This window comes from Psammomys obesus, unplaced genomic scaffold (genome assembly GCF_907164565.1).
Source record: "Psammomys obesus unplaced genomic scaffold, mPsaObe1.curated_primary_1811, whole genome shotgun sequence".
Lineage (NCBI taxonomy): Eukaryota > Metazoa > Chordata > Mammalia > Rodentia > Muridae > Psammomys > Psammomys obesus.
In genome coordinates, this window is record NW_026591711.1 from 1,482,747 (window position 1) to 1,503,698 (window position 20,952).

General features: G+C 47.2%; 1 protein-coding gene across 5 annotated transcripts in view; it reads right to left on the minus strand.

Annotated features, from left to right (window-relative positions):
* Positions 1-20,952, minus strand: part of Osbpl3 (oxysterol binding protein like 3) — a 164,026-nt gene that overhangs the window by 2,630 nt on the left and 140,444 nt on the right. For all 5 annotated transcript variants that reach the window (XM_055611789.1, XM_055611784.1, XM_055611785.1 and 2 more), the window contains 6 exons: positions 14,015-14,078; positions 10,394-10,472; positions 9,265-9,409; positions 4,931-5,075; positions 2,788-2,914; positions 1,493-1,615 (listed from right to left, as the gene is read on the minus strand). In XM_055611789.1, the coding sequence (XP_055467764.1) occupies positions 1,493-1,615; positions 2,788-2,914; positions 4,931-5,075; positions 9,265-9,409; positions 10,394-10,472; positions 14,015-14,078 (683 nt within the window). The remainder of the gene's footprint in view (positions 1-1,492; positions 1,616-2,787; positions 2,915-4,930; positions 5,076-9,264; positions 9,410-10,393; positions 10,473-14,014; positions 14,079-20,952) is intronic.

Consider the following 20,952-nt stretch of genomic DNA (forward strand, 5'->3'; position numbering starts at 1 on the left):
CTGTGTGTGTTTGTCCATCCTCTCTGTGTACTGTACAACAAACAGAGCTGGGCTGGCAGCCACCACATTGGGAGTGAGTAAATACTACACAGTCAACTTGGTTGATCAAAGTGAGCCTACATTAGCATAAAGCCAAACAGAACAAACAAAAAGGAAGTAGACACCGCAACAGTTTTGAGAGAGAACTCTTGGTTTCCTATTCTGGGGAAAGAGACCCTGCTACACAGATCGACATTCAGAAGGCACAAAAGGAAACAGAGCCAATGCTTCCTGGGTAGCCCCACCTCCCAGCCTCGTCTGCTCCCAAGACAGTTAAGGTTGTCAGATTTCTTCTGCTGGACAAAACCCACTCACGTGTGCTACACACACGCTTTCTCCCCCTTTCACAGTTCTGGGCAGGGCTCCACCCCTTGGGCAGCGGACACTACAGTTGGTACTACAGACCATTCACACAGTAAGGTGTGTGTCTGCCCTCACTGCTCCTCAGTAAGTCAGCAAACCAAGAACAAGGACCCAATCAGCCTCCAGTGCTTGTGTTGTTTTGTGATGCTCAAGTCCAGGGTCTCATGAACGCTATCCAAGAATTCTACCACCAAGCCACGTGCCCAGCCCTGCATGTCTTTGAAAGGTTGTTTTATTAGAACACAGCCCTACCCATTTCTTTAGCTACTAGCTATGGTTGCTTTTATGTTGAACAACTGCCCTGACTAACTGCTGAGGCGTTATGGCCTGCCAAGCCAGCAACATCTACCATCTGCTTTTTATACAGGTAAGCTTGGTCGTGACCTCAGAAACAGTGGTTCCTCATTCCTTTTAAGCAGTTGAGTGGCATTCCATTCCTTCTTCAAATCCCCCCTATTCTCTGGGCCTGTTTCCTCTCAGTTAAAATAAGAGAAGAGAGAAGGTAAAAGGCTACAGTCGCTCACAGACCTTTTACGATTTTAAGTATATGTTAAACGAGACCTTCTCAACTATGTATGTATGTATCCACCCACCCACCCACCCATCTACCTGTCTATCGACAGGGTTTCACAGTGTAGCCCAGGCTAGACTCAAACTCTTACCTCTTACTTCCTGCCTCAGCCTCCCCCATGCTAGGATCACAAGTGTGACCACAAGCCACCTGTGCCTGGTTCCAAAAATTTATTTTAAAAGTAAAGATCAAGCGGGTCTACCAAACTCAAGCACGGGTATATCAGAACTGCCGATTCTAGGCACAGGCATCTCGGATTGATTCTGTCATCAACTAGCCTGTCATCGCGTTAAACCTGTCTATGCCAGCAGCCAAGCCCAGGTGCAACTGTCACAAGGCTGCCGGATGTTGGGACCAGCTCTGACAGTGTCCCTCTCTTCTGCTACACAGAGACACCGGGAAGGAGCAAGGGAGGCAATGAGAAAGGCCCCAACCCGTTTCAGCACAGCGATGGCTACACAGAAGCTGCCATTTGTCCCGAAAGGCTGGCCACCCCCACCAACCCTCCCAGGCCCAAACCTGAAAAACCGGGGCTGGTGCTCCATGCTGCTCTCCTCTAAGACCCTCCGCCTCTCCCGCTGCAGCTGCTCGATCCTCTGCTTCTGCACCTCAGCTTCCTCCACGTTCCCTTCTTCTAGAAGCCTGGGGAGTGAGGGAATGAGAAAAGGACTATCCACTGGAAAAGAACAACCAACCACTTCGATGTACAAGACCAGGTACTAACCATCCCCTACGTCCCGTCCCTTCTTCCGACCATGATGCAGCGTTCTGAGCCCGAAAGAGGATCACCTCCTGTGAACAGGAGATCCAGGGCTCGAAACCTCCCAGTCAGCCTTCTACCTCCCCCGCTTTCCCATGACAGGAACCTCACATCATTCAGTTCTTGGGTATATATTTTTCAAATGGTGATATAGATTCTTATCCCTTCCTCCATTTAAAGAGCATAAATGGCAGCAAAACAGCTTTGTTTTGCTTTGCTTTTTATTTAACAACACCTAGTAGAGGTCTTTTCCCATAGTGCCTGGACAACTGCGTTTTTTAATAGCTGTGTAGTACTCTGCTTTGTGGATGTACCTTAATTACTTCCACTATGCTCCGCATACAGAAATTGGGCTGGTCCCACTATTTTTAGCATTACACTTAGTGTTGGATTGTATGACTCTGGACAGCCAGCATTTACACCTAGGAATGTGTGTCTGTTCAAGAAACTTCTAGACTTAGGATTGTTGGACAAAAGTGTGAGTCTTTAATTGATATATTATGAAACTCCACTTTATAGAAAATTAAAGCAACTTATATTTCCCCCTTTTATATTATATTTTACACACTAAATATTAATTTATGTTACAGCATGATGTTAACAGCCACAGATTTTTTTGTAATTTTTATTTTTCATTTTTGCCAATCGAAGAAATGGTATTTTCACCTGGTTTTCTCTCCATGTTTTTAAGGACTACTTGAGTTTCTTGTCTGTGAACTGTTCATTTCCCCAAGTCCGTTTTCTCCCTATCTTACTGCTTTCTGGAACAAAGCCACACTGTTAGGCTTAAGTACAGACTTATGCTGATCATTTATCTTTGATTTTGGTTTTACACCTATATTTACCACAATGTTAAGGCTTTTGAAAAACTAAATCTTACATAGCAATCTTTCCATACATGTCCCTCTGAGAGAGCTGCTTCAAGCCCCCACTCTGACAGGACCCAAATATCAGGCTCTGGGGGCCAGGCAGTTGTAAATACCATTTTTTTTTTTTTTTTTGTAGATTGTTTTAAATGTCTCTGGAGAGAAAGATCTTTGGAAAAAATCCTTACCTTTGATCTGGTCTAAACCGAGTGTCGGTGGGTGGTAATAAAGACCTTGACAATGGATCCATTTCATTTAACTCTAACGCAAACTGTGTGAAGCCATAATACTGCTCATAGCCTTTTGGCATGGGATCTGAAAGAAAAATAAACCACCCAGGTCTAATTTGCAATTCATTTATGTTAGTTTAATTCCTTCACCTTTTTCGTCTCAGACCCACTATGTTTTATCTCTAGCTCTAGACTGTTCTGTTTCTATTAAAATATTCTGACTAACAAATAGCTACTGAGCTTTTCTCTGTAGATTTTTCTGTCTGACTTTTCAATCTCAGGGATATGGTCTCTTTGCCTTGGTCCTATAGTGAATTAATTCAGTGCTGTGAAGCATCTGTATTGTCTGAGCTGGCACAGAATTTGTTATTCAAATGTACACACCAGGGGCCCAGTGAGATGCCACTCAGGACTGCCTGAGTTCAGAACCTGCAAGGCAGAAAGAACTGACTCCACAGTTGTCCCGATTTCCACATCTGTGCCAGGGCATGCACATCCCCACACTGATATTACACAGTTGCACACGCGCACAATCAAGTTTTAAAAATCAGTTAATGAAACCCACTAGGCCTTTTCTTAACCAGCTGCACTCCCGCTGCAGGAGACCTGTGCTCGTGCAGAAAAGGTAAACTCCTGGGACTGTAGCAGCCACAACAGTGCTCAACTAACTCCCCGAGGGCAGTTGGTCTTTCTCTCCTCCTTGTCTCTCTTTTCATAAACCTCTAAAATCTCACATCCCAGGGGTAGAACGTTAGGTTCTAATTCGCCCTAACTTTGATCTCAGCTGCGACTTGGGTATACACCGGGAGAGCCAATGCAGACTCAAGACATCCCTTTACAACATCCCCTTACAGTCTTAACACCTGCTGGTTACACACACACACACACACACACACACACACACACACACACACAAATGTCCTCCGTGATGTTCGCCGCAGACATCCTTGTTGGAACTTTTCAAGTCCCACTGGCAGCTGATCCAGTTCTCTGTGTATCTCATCCTAAGCTTGAACATGGGAGCCAAGCCCTATGCTGCGCTTGCCACCTGGGACCCCAACCAACGGGGGGGAATGATGCTGATTTCCTTCAACATGGGCCAGGGGAGCTCACAGGCCAAGTTCAGGTGAGCTGAGCCTTCCCTGCTGGCCACAGTTGGCATGGGGATGGGTTGGGAGCCACTTGAGGCTGCTGTGCATGAGGACATGCTGGCTGGGAAGCCTGGGAGATGCTTCCTTTTTGAGAAAAGGGCAGTTAGGACCAGCTTCTCTTTAATCCCCTCCCCTGCCTCCCTGCTTCTCATCTGGCTATGAGGTGACGAGATACTGAGTTGCTACAACCATCTACACACAGGGAGGAAACACAGGTAGCATAATGCTTCCCCGTGGATCTATGTCTCTGACACCAGTAGGCCACAGAGGTAACAGCACGGGGCCATCACCCCTCAACTTCTTATTAAATCATGGCATGGGGCCTGGTGGCTTAAGGCGCTCACTAAGTAGTTTTCCTTTTCCTTTCCTCCCAACCTCAACCTACAACCTTCTCTCCCTCCCTGACCAGACTAACACCCATCCTTAAAGCCCTTATCTCAGGACAACAGTTTGAATAAAGTGACTCCAACTTGGAGCCAAGCTCTTTTCAAACCGAGGGATTAAGGGGTTGCTGGCGCAGCCTGAGCTCCACAGCTTTCCTGACACAGCTGCTCCGGGGGCAGTGTCCTAGGATCATGAGGGAGACCAGGGTGGCTGTCAGGGTTGGGCCGCTCGGAGGATCCTGCATGCTTTGGAAAGCCTACCTCCCTCTGTTTTTCCTTTGCTCTTGCTCTAGAATTACTCGCCTTTTGCTGTCATTCCAGCAAGGCCTGTTACAGTCGCATGTGTGAACCCCAAGAACCCACCAGGCCACCGTTGGATTGGCAGTTGGCTTCTCTCTGAGGCTCTCAGAACCCAGAGCGGAACCTGGCAGCCAGGCTGAGAAGCTGCTGCAAGCATGACAAGGATGTGACAGGCAGGGGACGGCCAGAGACACAGGGGAGCGCCCCGCCCTCCTGCTCCCAGGCAACCGCTCATCTGTTCTATGCTTGGGGTCTGTGGACACTCACTTGCTCTCCAGACACAGGTGGAGGAGGAGGCTCCGCCACAGTAGATGCTCTCGTGCCATTTCCCAAACAGCCGGTGCGCAGCCTTCCCACTGCGGTCGAACACCGTGCCTTCGATCTCGTGGGCGTTCGTGCTCCAGTATTTTGCCTAGGGTGCAGATGAGAACGGTCTGGGTAGCACCTGGGCACTTGCTCATTAGAGGGGTTGAGTAGAGAAAAAGGAAGCAAGAGGAAGAACTAGGGCTGGGCCCAGCGGTGCTCTTCGGTGAGGAGGGCAAGCCAGATCAGAAGTTCAAGGTCACCCTCAGCTGCAAGTCAAATTTGGGGCTAACCTTGACTGCATGATACCATGTGTCAGGGGAAAGAAAAAAAAAAAGCCATAAGCGTATTTGTATATGGCCAGTTATGGGTTGTTTATCTAGTAAACAAATACAAATTGTATCTTTTTATCACCCAAAATATGTACGCACTGAGGAATGGCTAACTCAAGCAATTTAGCATGGTTGGCAATTTTTAAGTGTATAGATACATTTTTAACGGCTCTCTTGACTTTGAAGAAACATTGCATCCTTTGATCAGTATTTTCCCCTAGGCTTTACCCCTACCTCTGGTAACCACCATCCTACTTCCTGCTTCTAGGAGTCAATTTTTTTTTTTTTCAGTTCCACCCACAGATGAGGTCATGTGGAATTTTTATGAGCAGGGCTCATTTCACTTGGCACAATATCTACCACATTCATCTATTCACATTGTGAATGACAGGGTGTCATCCTTCATACGGCCGAGCAGTATTCCACTGTCCTTCTGCACCCTAACTATGTGCTGAGCGCCTTTAGGATGGTCCTCTGCTTGCTCTTGTGAACAGTGTTGTGGTGGACAGGGGGGTGCTGATGGCTCTGTGAGTTTTGACTTCATGTCCTTTGGCTGTCTACTCAGGAGTGGGGCTGCAGGGTTCCAGGGAAGCTCAGCGCTTTGAGGAAGTTTATTCTTCCTAAAGGCTGCGCTAACTCATATCCATCAGCGGTGTGCGAGGGTTCCCTTCTCTTCAGGCCTTCTCATCTTTTTGCTGCCAGCTATTCTAAGAGGCAACGAGGTGACGCCTCACAGTGGCTTTGATGTGCATTTCCTGGATGACTCGTGATCCTGAGTATCCATTCACCTATCTGTTGGTTGCCTGCGTGGCTGACTTTTAGGCATGTGTCCAGATCCAGATGCTCAGGCCTGCAGCGAAAGCCTTTAACCTCAAGCCTGGCTCGCTGCACTTTATCTAGCACCTGCTTGGTTTGAGATGGGATCTTGCCGTAAAGCTTTCACAGTGACCCTCCTGCTTCAGTCCCGAGTCAAAGGTACTGGTCATCCCGGGGCCAAACTACCGCACTCAGTTCCCCGTCTATCCACTGTTTTCTTGCAGCCGAGTAGAGTTCCATTTTATGTTTTGCATTTTAACTCTGTATCAGATTGCAAATATTCCCTCTTTTGCAACAGTGGATATCCAACAGCACTATTGAAAAACCAACTGCCCTTTCTTATTGTGTCTTAGGGGAATCTTTTTAGAAATTAAGTAGGAACACGCAGATTTATTTCTGGGCTTTCTAGCCTGTTCCCACAGCCTGGCAAGGTTTTGGATTTAAAAACAAAAACAAAAGCAAAACCTTTTTGTTATTTAATGAAAATTGCCGTTACCTACTATCTGCAGTTTGTAATCCAATAACGAATGTTTGTATAGGCTATGTGCTTTTCCTATTTTTGCTTCACTTACCAGAGGAGCACAAAACTCAGTTCTTAGGTATCTGCCAAGTAGCTAGCGCACTGGCTAGGTTGCTAATTGGGGTGTGATTAGCAGCTGCCCCAGGGATGTCACTGTGACTCTAAAGCCTGGGAGCTCTCATTACTGCAATTTAAAGTTAACTCATAATTCCTTTTACCTGAAGAAAATAGTCATTTGCAAACCAGTTAAAGAGTTTGCCTAAAAGTGCAGTTTCTACTACTTTCCTCCATTCTAGGCCTGTTCCAGCTTCAGGGTCCTTGTACAAGCCACCTTCTCAGTAGTGGTCTGTGAGGCAGCCTTGCCTGGGGCTTAGCTTGGCTCAGCCTTGCTCATCCCAGCTGAGGACCATCAACTCAGCCTTGTTCACACAGTACCACTCTCCAGCCAGCAGAGGGAGTGCCAACTCCCTAGAGGTGATGCTTTGGAAATTCCCCCAACTACCTGGCCATCCTCAAAAACCTTCATGAACAGAAGGCATTCCTCCGTAAATCAAAAGCCCTAGCACTATCTTCAGCTGAAACCGAAGCCGTATTTGGAAAGCAGGAAAGCTGAGTGGCATTTCCAGGCCGTTTTCTGCTGGTTCAGTTTCTCCCCTTTAAAGCTTTGGTAAAATGCAAAGGCAGGGCGGGACACAGCAGCGCCAGACACGTGAATGAAGAAATTAGAAATCGAGTTCTCCAGCCATGTAAAAGTGGCAGGGGAAGAAGGGAGCCCAGACTCTTAAGTTTAATGGTCAGTCTCCCCCCCATCCCTTACGGTATTTATCAACAAATGAGATGTTAATGATTGGCTGGGAGGCCACAAAGGAGACAGCCAGAGTCCTTCCACATTCAGTGCTTATCTCAAATAACAAGCCTTTTCCTGTAAAGCCGGGGCAGCAGTGTACAGCAGTAATCTCAGTACTTCTGAGGATGCAGGAGGATTGCTCTGAGTTTGACTCAAACAAATGGTCTCATTCTTTCTCTAGTCCCGGATAGACAAGAACAGGGAGGACGGCAGACAAGGTGCAGACAAGGCAGGGAGCACGTTGCTTTGAGAAGATGTGGACAGCTGCTCCTCCTGGATTAGGGGAACAAATCCTTGCCCCAGCTGCCTTTGGCTTCTTTCTGAAACGTACGTAGGCAAAGCTTTCAGAGTAGGGCCGCTGTGATTTGCTAGTTTTATGTCCGTCTACAAGCTCATTTGACTTACACGTTACAGTACAAACCCTGACCGGCCTCACAGATGTGCCCTGTGGGTGACAGGTGGTGCAGAGAAGGGCTGGATGAAGCTGCACTCGGTTCAGGATGTTGATCTCAGCCAGGTGCAAACATTCGTTGACAAGGGTTTTGCTCTAAAGCCACTTTATGTACCCGAGGGTTTTAAAAGCAAGAAGAGACTAGGAGGAGGAGAAAGGGGAGGGACTCAAATCAAGGAATTTGGAGAGAGACTCTATTCATTCTTTTCTCACATCCGCAGTCCTTTCTATTTATCTCTGAATGAGCATGGCTCTGTGGTTCCTATAGCTGGGGCTGTAGGATGAACAGGATGGACTAGGATTTTACTCTTGTGAAGCTGGGGGCGGGGGGTGGATCCCGAGGGTGTGGAGAGCAGAGAGACCGATGAGTAAAAAAATAACTCCAGCGGGGTGACAAAAGCCTTGAAGAAAACCTGATCGTGAGGGTGAAAGACAGAGCGAAGTGGTAATATCAGGACCTGGGGAGAGGAGGCCTGTGGGGAAGAAGGGAGGAAAGAAGGGCCAGTGTGGTCAGGAGCTGACAGGGGTGGGGGGGCAGCAGGGAGAGGACGGGCCAGTGGACATGCGCGTGTGTGTGTGTGTGTGTGTGTGTGTGTGTGCTGTGTGGGCAGCACTGATGGTGCAGAGCCTCATGGGCCATTGAGAGGATGTTAACTTCCTTGAGAGGACGAAAGTGAGTGGAAAGCCTTGGTAAGGGGATGGCTGGTCATGCCTTTTCTTGAAGCACGATTTGCCACGAGGAAAGGCGTGACTGGCCTTGCTGTCCCTTCACCCAGTTCTTTCTTCTGTGACAGAGTCTTACGATATGGTCCAGGTTGCTCTCAGACTCACAATTCTCCAGCCTCAACATCTTGAGTGTGGGATTAGAGGCGCATGCACCAAGTCTGGCTTCATTTTGATCTTTCTTAAACGCACACCTCAACTATAAAAACTGCATCTACAATGTACAACCATCACTACTATCTATTCCTAGAACTTTTTCATCTTCCAGAAATTCCAAACCCATGACACACAAACCCCCTCCTTATCCCTCCCTCCACCTGGGCCCTGATAACCCTCCCCCCCCCCCCCCCCCCCCAAACCCCTTTCTCTCTTTGTGTTGTAGGAATTCACGTGACTGGAATCGTATAGAATGCATCCTGTCATGACTGGTTCATCCACTTAGCATGATGTCTTCCTGTATCTGTGGCGTGGTCCAGTGACATCCCATGAAAGAGTCTCCCAGGCTCTGCACTGAGGGCAGATGGTAGGAGAGGCATGCAGGGCCAGCGTCCCCGGGCGCCTGGCACTGCCTCGGCCCTGCGGCACCGGAGCTCGGCTCACTCAAGGTACCTTTATGAAGTTCACTTTGCAGTGGCAGGAGTCGTCAGCCAGGTTCTTGATGACAATCTCGCCGTAGTGCTCGATCCAGCGCTGTCCGCTTAAGATGTTGTGGATACAGGAGGTCACTTTGTTCCACTCAAAGTGGTCCCCAAAACTGAAAGAGAGCAGCGAGTCAGAGATGGCTCCCAGCAGAGCCAGCCGCAGATGCAGCGGGCCACCTGACTTTCTCTGAGGCAGGGAACAAACCACTCATCCCCTCGTTTGCAGACCCTGTGTCAGGTGAAGTTCCGAGTTGACAGGTGAGCTGAGGCTCTTAAGCCAGAAAACACCTCAGCAGTCAACCTCCTGCCTCCCGAAGGCCCCAGGGGCTTCACTAGCAAGAGGGCTGCCTCCCGGACCACCAGCCACCCCTTTCCATTGACAGCTTCAGGGGACATGTCTGAAGCTGCCTGACTAAAGAAGGGAAAGGAGTAGAAGGACGCAATGGGGTGGCGGCCAGGCTCTCACACTTTACTAATCACGTTATTCACATCTCTCCCATGAACAAGAACCCAGGCATTGCTTACAGAGCTAAACAACTGTGAGGAAACAGTAAGCAGTGTTTTAAGAGCTTTAAACATCATGTCTAATTTTTCTGTCTAGTTTTCCTGGATGTCCTATGAGGCAGGTGAGGGCACCGATGACAAGAAATGTGTGGCAGCCTGACCAACCATCATGTTGTGAAAGGGCACGACAGCAGGTGATTGCCGACAGCCTGGCCTGGAGTCCCAGACTCACCATCACTTTGCTATTGGCGATGCCTATATGAAGAAGGCCATGTCTGACTCTTGAGGGCATCCTGACAGCGAGGCAGGACCATGGTGATAAAGAAAAATTACCTTTCATCTTGGAAGGAAGCAGAAAGGAAATTTTTTTTTTTTAAAGCCTCTGCTTCGACATCTGTGATCTGAAGGGGGCATTTCCATCCAGTGAGAGGAAACAATAGACTGTGAAGCCTGCCGGGAGGAGGCTACCTGAACTCACTGCAGATGGAGTCAAAGAGAAAAGCATCATCTCCGAGCCAGAGGGCTGGTGAGCATCCTGCCCCTATGTGGGTTTTTGGCCTGAGACCTAACATTCCTAACGCAGAAGGACTTACGCAGGCAGAATCACGTGGGTTGTGCCAATCGGGACAATTTCCATGGATTTACCCCAGAATTTATTTTTCCACCTCACATCTGAAATGAAATATCAAATATCATATATTGAACCAGACAGCTAGAAGGATCAGAGATCTCAGGCTGGACAAATCATTGGTCATTCTATAACCGTCACAGTCCATTTGGTTCTAATGGAGATCATTGTTCATAGACTAGCTACACCAACTGGGTATCCAAAACAGAATCAGGAACAAAGTCCTCTCAAAAGAGTCAACAGTCAGAGAGTGAAGTGAAACAAGGCGTGGTCACATGGTACAGGCTATCCCAGTGTGCTGCAGCATGCGGGGGAGCGAGGGCAGAGGGTGGCTGGACTGTTTGAGGAAGGCCTTGAAAGAGGCTTGTCTGGAAGAGCCAGAAACGGGGCTTTGGAGAATACAAATGAGTTCGTGGCGCATAGGGAAATCGGCGTTGGGAAAATGGTATTTAAGGGGTTAGAGGTCTAAGAGAGACTAGTGTGGCTCTGTCCTGCAGGTCTGAGATTATCGAAGGGGAGGAATAGAAAGTCAGATTGAGAAAACAGAGGGTTCGGCAAGCCTGGCTATTACGTCCTTTTTGAATTGAAAATATTTAGGGGAGCAGTGTAATTAAATTTAAAAAAAAAAAAAAAAAAGGCAAGGCCATACAGAGAATGGAGCCTGGGCAGGATGGGTGAAAAGCAAGGCCAAAAAGAGAAGCGGCTGCTGTGGCTGCTCAGGGTATAATCAGGAGTGAGGTGAGTCAGGCCCACAGCTGTGGTGCAGGGGGCTCATAAGGAAAGAAGTAAAAATGAAGAACGGAGAAGCAGACAGACACAGGGTGAGAAAGGAAGGGAGTACTGACAAGCCATAGCTGCTGTCCTAATTTGTGGATGCTGGCACCCAGAGAAAGAGGGAGAACAAGAACGGGAAGCTGCCCTTCCTGTTGATGCACTGAGACAGAAGAACTGTCGAGACAAGGGCAGAAGCAGGGAGGTTAGGAGATGCACAGCTGGGGTCCAGGAGAGAGGTGAGAGGCCCTTTATGAAATACTGCAGATGGTGAATTTAAAGGAAACTGAGAGAGTGTATTTGCTACAGAAGCTGTTTTGGAATGATGAAAGTATTTTAAAATTAATTGTGCTGATTAAAAAAAAAACACAATGGGTGCAATGGTGCATGCTTGTAATCCTACCACTCTTCGAGGCAGAGGCAGGTGTGTGTCTCTCTGAGTTCGAGGCCAGCCTGGTCTACAAAGCTAGTCCAGAACAGCCAGGAAGGACTACACAGAGAAATCCTGTCTTCAAGTGCCCCCCCCCCCCCAAAAAAAAACAAAACTCAAATCACAAAGTTATATGCTTTCAGTGGGTAAACAATATAGTATGTGAATATTTCTCAATAAAATTGGTATGAAAACTGAAAAAGGGAGAATCTGAGCGGGGATAATAATGCACTGCTAAATTTGTATCACATACAAAATCTCACCAAGGTCAGGCTTACTTTGTTATGTTTCTTACTACATCGAAACTAGTATATAATAATGCCAGTTGATGGCAGACGATAACACCCTAAAGATACTTAATATGAACCTTGAAGTAACAACTAAGGCATGAAACAAAGAGCTATAGATCTAATCAAACAAAAGAGATAAAATGGACATAGAGACAGTATTCAACTAATTCAAAAGGCGTAAAAAAGAGAAAAAGGGTGAACAAGAAACAGATTTGACAAATCAAAATAAGGCACACTTAAATCACCTACATATTTAGTTACAACAAATGTAAATGATTTAAGCAACCCAGTTAAAAGGCAGAGAAATTTGAGAAGAAAAGAGGAGGGTTCAAGGATTCTATACTGCAGAAGCAGGTAGAATCGTCCAGGAATGTGTGTAACACGGAGCCTTCAGGGACAACTTTGAGAAGGCACTCTGGTTGAAAACAAAAGTGAAGACAAGTGAAAACAGTGAAGCACCCACAAGGCCAATGAGCTGTATCAGGCAGGAGCTTAGGAGCCTTATGAGAAATGTTTCTAGAGGGTCTAAGTGAAAAGCAGAGAAATCTCAGCTGAAGCTTCAATGTTTAATACTAAGCATCAGCAGCAAAGATTAAAGGGGAAGAAAACAAAACACTTGACTTTTAACTTTCCACTAGTCATCCTGAGAGCCTCCAGACAGAGTACGCTGTGACGGAGCAGGAACGTGCGAAGTGTTACAGTGGGCTCTTCAACTCTCACAAAGATATGTGCACACGTATGAATGCAGACAGGCAACACGGGAAGCAAATGGCAGTGTAGCAAAGAAAATGTTTTTAAAGTTGATTAGGAACTGGAGATGTGATTCAGCTGGTGACTGCAGAGCATGCACAAGGTCCAAAGTTCGGTCCTCGGCGCTGCAAAAACCAGATGTGGTCATGTACACCTGTGAGCCCGGCATCTGGGAGGTGAAGCTGGGAGGATAACCAGTGCCAAGTCAGCCTAGTCTGAGACGTTTATATAATGATTTTGAGGCTACTCTGGACTTCGTGAACCTCTGTCTCTAACAATCAAAACCACACACACATATATATGTACACACGTACACGTACACACACACACACACACGAAATGTGCCCAACTACTTGAAAACCCAGGATACTCAAATTTCTCTTTCTGTATTCCAACCTTTGAATAAAAGAAAATTTAACAAAACTAACTCATTTAGGAAAAACCTGAAGCATTATTTTTAGAACAACTTTCCACCTCTCCAAATGCAAGTTTTAGTAACATCGATATCAAAACCATCCCCTAAATGTAAAGAAGGGCCGAGAGTACACCTCAGCGGTGGAAGTGCTGGCCTTCCCAAACCTTTGTGTCATAGTCCCAGGAATGGCAAGAACAAAGCCAGACAAAAGCCAAACAACGCAGGGTGACAACAACCACAGGAAACAAGGGCAAAACCTCCAAACAGACAACACCAAAAGCAAAACAAAACAAAAACACTCCACGGGGCCAGCGAAATGGCTCAGCAGGAAAGGGTGCTTGCCACCAAGCCCAAGAACATGAGATCCATCCTTTGGAGTCACATGACAGAAGGGGAAGGCCCCACAGGTGTGTACGTGTGTACGCGCACACAGACACTAAAATAAATGGAAGAAGTTCAGTGGATTAAAAATATTCATAAAAAAAAAGAGGAATAGAAGTCAGAGGTGTCAAATATAATTTTGGAAACAAAATTTAAATTTTTAAAAAGCAAGAAATCCATTTGCTGTCTACAGCACAGCAGGGAATGCCGCAACTCCGGCAGGAAGTAACGCATTCCAGGAAGTTACAGAGTGAGATGGAGGAACCGCTCTGAGAAAAAGCCACGGTGACTCAGGTAAAGAAGGAAAAATGAATAGGTTAATTAAGAGGCAAAATTAATTTTTTCCAATTGATCTCCTGAATTCTTAGCATCCATTAATAATCAAGTAAATAATGGCTGCCAATGAACTCGTGGTATGTGTCAATCACTGTTCTCTAGGAAGGGCAAGTCTCCCGACCACCTTTGACCTTGGCAAGCACTTAACAATCCCTGGAGAAAACGAAATCTTCAGTGCTCTGAGTGCGGAAGTCAGAAAGATCAGCAAATTACCTTGCCAGAAAACGAAGTTCGCAGACTCAGCGTGGCAGGCGGAGATAGGTGGGTGGTGGCTGACCTGAGGGAGGCAAAACACAGTTTGAGTACATAATTTGCTGGGCCGACAAAGCCGTTCCTTTTCCCTTGACTGAGCAAAGGGGCAGCATCTTAGCTTGAACAAGCATGTCCTCAGGGGTCACTCTCGACATAGGTGCTCCCCTGTACTCTGGTGGGGAGGAAGCTGGGAAGGGAAGCCTCCAGAAGCTTTCCTGGGAGCAAGGCCCACGCCGAAGTGTTGAGTCAGGACAAAGGCACGATTTGAACAGTAAAAAATAAAAAAAATAAAAAAAAAAGGGACGTCTGGGAATTGCATTTCCCCCAAGCCATACTGTGTCTGACATGCTATGAAAATTCTAAGCTGTCAAGTCACTGTTTAGGGGTGCTACTTCTAAGTAACACAAAAACATGTCCCCCTGTGGCTTGGAATTAAGAGTCATGAATTCCAGACTCTTAAGTCACTGATGAGGACAATTCAAGACGGTTCTTTTTAAAAAAAAAAACAAAACATTTACTTATTAATTTATTGTGCGTGTGCGAGCGCAGGCACACACACACATGCTCATGTGTCCTGGCTCATGCCTGCAAGTGTGTGACTAGTTTGTGGGAGGCAGTTCTTGCCTTCCACTTCTAGAGACGGAGCAGCCAGTGCCCTGACCCTCTGAGCCATCGCACTGGCCCCTGAGCTACTTCTTGAGAATTCTGTCTCTGGAGAGCAGAGCTAGGCAGGGCCAATGAAGAAAGTTTACCAATTGTTCGGGGCGTGTGTGTGTGTGTGTGTGTGTGTGTGTGTATGTGTTGGGACTGTGGAGACAGTTCAGTCCGTGAAGCGATGGCGGTGTAAGTACAGGGATCTGAGAGGCATCTGTAATCCCAGCACTAGGGGAGGAGACAGAGAGATCCTTGGGGCTCACTGGTCAGCCAAGCTAGCCTAATCAATGAGTAGCAGGCCTCAGAAAAACAATGAAAGCATGGTAGATGGCACGCAGGGAACAGCGGGGGGGGGGGGGTTCTTCCGGCTTCCACATGTGCACACACAAACACAGACACGCATACAAGAACACACACACATTCGAAAAGAAAATCTGTTTATCATCATACACACACACACACACACACACTCGTTGTTACATCCAAGAAAGGATGATCTTCATCACAGAGACTGCCACTGGGGAGTACCATAGCTTGTTTTATCCATCAGTTAAGAAGCTAAACACAAAATGGTGGCTGTGATCCCTCTCTTCTCTATCTCAGCACTCAGAACTGCACCAAATCAGTTCTTATAAAAACAAACAAACAAACAAACCAAAAAAAAAACAGTCATGATGGCCTGGTGCTTCCAGAAATTTCTGTAACAGTCGCTGTTAACAGCGGTCTTTTTCTATTTATCTACCCAAGGTCTTTCCTACGAACAATATGGAGGCTCAAACCAGATAGGTCAAGTTTCCCAAGCCACAGCTTTCAAAGAGCTAACCAAAACCCAGTAAGTCCCAGTGTGCCTCCGTGCCTTACAGACTTCAGAACTAAGTGCTAAGCAGCCGAACTGTTCTGAAAAAAACATGGCATCGACTACTCAATACTGAGCTTTACCGGTCATGAGCAGGTGTGTAAGGAGAAGGGGGAGGTGTGGCAAGTCCACCCGTGCTGAGGAGCTTGCTTTGCCATATATGGAGAGCTAGCTGAGGGACTGAAGGATCCCCCGGCATCCTGCCTCAGCCCTAACTGACAGACTGGAGAGCAACAGACTGGAGGAAAACAGACAATGATGAAAATAGCATCCACACCTTCGGATTACTCAATGAACTGAAATCCCAGCTACGGGAAGTAGGAGGTGGAACCCTGCTGTTGTTTGGTGTGTCTTAGTTCCCCATGTGCCCTGTGACGCCACAAGTTTTGGCCACTTTCCCCTGCAGTTTTAGAGCGGAATTTTTCCCAGCTCAAGAACCCAACTCCTATAATCAAGGCAACTGCCCGCTTCTCTCTGTTGTTAGTTTTGAAAGTCCAACCCGTTGGCGACACCTCGCATCACAAAGTGCGCCGTCATCCTCCTTCCTCCCGTGAGAGAGCTCTCAAAATAGTCCAGTCGACTTTTAAACCTTGGGATTGCACACAACTGGAAGATGACAGCCCTCCTCCGACCCCAGTTCTCTACCTACCTGACGTGTCCCACTAGGGAGTGGGAAAGGAGCCGTGCGATGTGGGAGGGCGCAATACTGCCATCATCAAGAACTTGGTCCGTTCGTGAAAATCACCAACTACAAACATCAAAGCCAACTATGGTAGACTACTTGGTGCCTGCTTTATAATAATTTAAAATCCGACAAAACGGGCAAGCATGTTGTTCATACGGAAGGCCTTTGGAAGATACCTCTCTATATAAGGAGAAGCATCCTGCCCCAAGGAACTAGAGGGAACCCTGTGGTATTAGGAAGCGTGCACTCATTTTATAAGAATTCAGGTATGATCTTTTAAAACTGGGATAGCAGATTAACATAACAGCGGTCAGCCAACTGCCTTCAGATGAGTCCAAACGATGTCTTTGATGTCTTTTTTTTTTTTTTTTAAATTTCTTTTACATTTGTTTGCTTGTTTATTGTGAGTTAGCATTCGGAGGTCGGGAGAGAACTTGCAGGCATCAGCGTAGTCGTGTGTGTGTGTGTGTGTGTGTGTGTCTCTCACAGGAAGCGAACTGATAACATCAGTACGGCAGGCAGGCACCTTATACCGTGTCATCTCGTGGTGGCCAGTAGCTTCGTGTCTTCATAACCGTATTTAATACATTAGGAAACGGGCTTTCAACACAGAACACCTGCTGCCCGCTACTTCCCAACTGTTGTGCGACCGCTTGTCCCAGACCCCATGTGCTTTCTCTCTCTCTCTCTCTCTCTCTCTCTCTCTCTCTCTCTCTCTCTCTGTGCACCCAGCAGGGTCTGCATCCAAAGATGGCTCCGGTGCCTCCTAAGGCCACATCACATCATTAGCGTGCCTTTTCGTGACCACTTAGAGAAAAAGAAAATCTTCTGCCTACAGCCAGACCAGAAGCCATCAGCTGAGGAGAACCGTGACTGCTGGTGAGGGGCAGGGCCACTGGGAATCTGATCATGCTCCAGCGATTATATGAACAACACAAAATGGACTTGTTTTGTTTTGATTTTTGGTCCCCTCACTTTCTTCTTCCTTTTTGGGGGAAGGAGGGGATGTCACAGGGGAGGGTGTAGACATGGGAGGACTGGGAGGTAAATGGAGTCAGGGCCCATGATGTGAGATTTCCAGATACTCAATTAAAAAACGGTCATTGTGTACCTGTTGAAACTTCAAAATAGACATAGAATCTGACTACTTTTCCTCACCCCCACTGCTCCTACCTTGTTCTGTGCCTCATTGTATCATGCTGGATCCTTATGATACCCTCCTGACGAGGCTGCTAACATCTGCTCTCAGTATCTTCAGCTGTGAACACTAGAAGATACAGGCAATCTGAAAAATCTGGTCCTAGGGCTTTCTCTTTTGAACACCTGTAGAAAGGGCTCATCACAGTTGATACTTAACCTTTGCAGCCAAAGCCTCTCTATGCACGTGGGGAGGCAGCAAAAAAAAAAAAAAAAATGCTGAGTCTTTGCTAATTGTTTAGTCTTGATTCCTTTTGAGGTGAGAGTGGTGTTTTTCATGGTCCCATACCCAGAACAATACACACGAAGGATATTTTTTACTTCCATGATCAACAATTCCAGTACCTCTGAGCCTAGTAACTAAACTTTTAAAATGACCCCAGAGGAGTGGTAGGAAAAGGACATGAGGGAAACAGGGTCTAAAATGCCCCCAGAAGAGTGGCAGGGAAAGGACATGAGGGAAACGGGGTCTGTTGTTTAGCATCACTGCAGACACCAGAAGCTTTGCTCCTCCAGGCCACTGTCTCCTTACCTGTGGCTGACCCTTGGGGGGTCCTGCCACTCTGGGCAATCTGGAGATCAAGCGTGACCACACATTTCAGAGGCAGAAGGCACTATGCAAAACACTCGACTGTGATAAGGATAATGAGGACAAGAAATGGTTTCTGACCACAAAGACACTTCCTGCAACGTGTTAGCATGCCTTTTCCATGAGCAACAACATGGAGAAAGATGCTTTGATCCAGCTGAGCTCCAGAACAGCACTTGCTTGTCTTCCTGGGATTCTTGAGCAGGAACAGCCATAGCAACTGAGTCGCAGGCCTGGAGGAGAGCGAGTCCCCACTCTCCCAGTGAGAGACTGTTAGCTAGGAAAGTCAGTAGAAGATGCAGCTATCTTGGGCCTTTAGCTTGGAGATATGACTTCCATCCAGTCTTTTTTAGGAAAAATTCTCCACGTGTGTGTGTGTGTTTATGTATGTGCATGTGTGGACGCAGGCTTTTGTGCACAGAGCTGAGGTGTGCCCAGCACCCCAGGAAAAGGATTCTCTGACTTCAACCCTGACCACTTCTAGGGCAGAACAAAGACATATTTTTCACATTGTATACTCTCCTGTGATTATAATCCTGCTTCCCAAGGAACCTACTAATGAGGAAACCCACCTCAGTCTCAGTAAATGCATACAGTGGTATCATACAAGTTCTGTCCCCAAGAGGCTCAGCTTTTCTTGGGTGCACTAAAAGCAGCAGCCATTTACACCATAAGGCTAAAATCCAGACAGATGTTACGGATCTGCCCCTTTCGGGGCCAGTTTTCATTATGACAGCAAAGCCCACATGTGGCTGGCTGCCTGAGGCTTGCTCTGTCTCACCCACAGCGCTCTGTCTCGACTAGCAGGGAGATACAATGTATCTTATTTTACTTCCTGTGCTTTCTTCACTCCTCTTCAACCAGTCTTCACTAACTCTACATTTAAGGGTATTTAAAAATTCTCTACCGATATGAGAGCAATAACCACTAACCATGCATTCTTTCATGCGAGTGTATCGTTGTCACAGCGTCCACGAGCCACACACTGCCATTCCCGCTGGGTGAAGACCCAGCCGAGGCTCCAAGGGCTGAAGTTCCTTATGCAAGACCGCAGACTGAGCAAACGGAAGGCCCTTCCTATGCTGCAGACAGTGGCCAGCCTTCTTTGCTCTCCGTCTTGGGATCCAGCTCATATAACTAAAGACTAAGGTATGTGCACTTAGAGTGTTTGGTGATCTCTCTGGGTACGTGAGCGCTTGCCCCTTGGGCCCTGGTCCTCCTCTCCTGGCAGATCCCATGACCAGCGCCACCCCTCCAGGGCTCCAAAAGTGGCCATTCACCTTTCCACAGCTCATGCCCTTCTCCCTTACAGTCCCTTCATCCTGCCCTGATTGTCAGCTATAGTTTGGGGCTATTTTTGGCTCTTCTTTTTTTTTTTTTTTTTTTTCCATAAGAGTTCATATAACACCATGGTAACCAAATCATGTTTTCATTTATTCTCATTCCATTTTAAGTTCAGCATTTAAATAACCCAGCTGAATCTGAACCAGACGGGCTACTGCATCCCTTAACTACTGGCTTAGCCCTCAACTCCCCGTACTAAGCAAGATTTACCTTATTTTCACCTGGGAAGCCACTGGCAATATGCTTTGGGGCTTTGTAGATTCACTTTCCTCTGGAACAATTCCAGGGAACGGAAATGGTCTGGGTTTGGTTTTTGGGTTGTCTTTTTTGAGACAGAGTCTCACTAGGCAGCCCAAGCTGGCCCAGAACTGTCTATGTGGCCATGACTTTGACTTTGGACTCTCAATCCTCCTATCTGAGGCCTTTGAACAGTAGGACTCCAGACTACAACACATCAAGACAAGCCTCAGACTCATCAGTTTCTTGGGAGTGGGCGTGGTGGCTGTGAACCTGTCATCCCTTTATTCAAGAGATTGGGGCAAGAGCTGCGTGTGTTTCAGGCCAGAATGCATATGTAGTGAGATCATATCTCAAGGAAAAAGAAAGACAGAAGGGTGGGGGCCAGAAAAGGAAAGAAAACTCCAAGTTCACCGCACCTTCTCTCCCACCCCTATAATGCAAATCCACTGACAAAAATAACCAGAAGGGAAAGACTATTTTAGCAACTCACACCCCCTCTTTATCCTCAGTTTTCTGGGAGTTGGGAGAGAATTATATCACAGTAATGATGGCTAGCCTTCTGGGAGGTGAGAAAGGGTGCTTCTCGCCTTTCTACAGGTAGGCTTTCTATTTCAGCAGAGGGAGCGTTCCCCATGGGCAAACACATGAGGTATTCACCCCCCAATGCATGCTGAGCCCTCACGCAGCGACAAGGACAGAGGACAGGGCTCTCGCAGAACACTCACATTTCCCAGACCTTCTCTCTGTCCACAGGACAGTCATGACGGCCATCACTTCCACTTTAAAGAAGAAAGCGAAGCTCAGAGGAGCTCAGTACCCTGCCTGAGTTCTAGGGCCTGCAGGAAGCAGAATGCACCCCTGCCCTCAGCTGCTTGGCTCCAGACCTTCCATGCTAACTTGTGTGGCAGCACCTAACGGACCTCAGGCCACATAAGGGCAACACGTTTATCTGTTAGACCAGGACAGGGACTCCTGTCTGTTCCAGCAGGCATCCCATACCACTGCCGGGTCTGGGTTTCTGCAATAGTACCAGGCAAAGTAAACATTAAAAGAAAAAAAAAAAGATGCATAACTTGTTGCTCTGAATAATAAACACACGTGAGTGATTCCTTTTGGGTAAATATCTAAACCACTGCACTGATGTGGCAATGGCCACACTGAGGGCCAGTCGGGCTCCAGAATGGCGGTGCCAAATGTTTGGGCACACTTTCAACCTCTAAGTCACACTCTTGGCCAAGGTTTTGTGGCCTTGGCACATCCTCGTGCTGACAAGCTGAAGGAGAACAAAGGTGGTGGTGGTGCTGCTGCTGCTGCCGCACATAACCAGGCAGGTG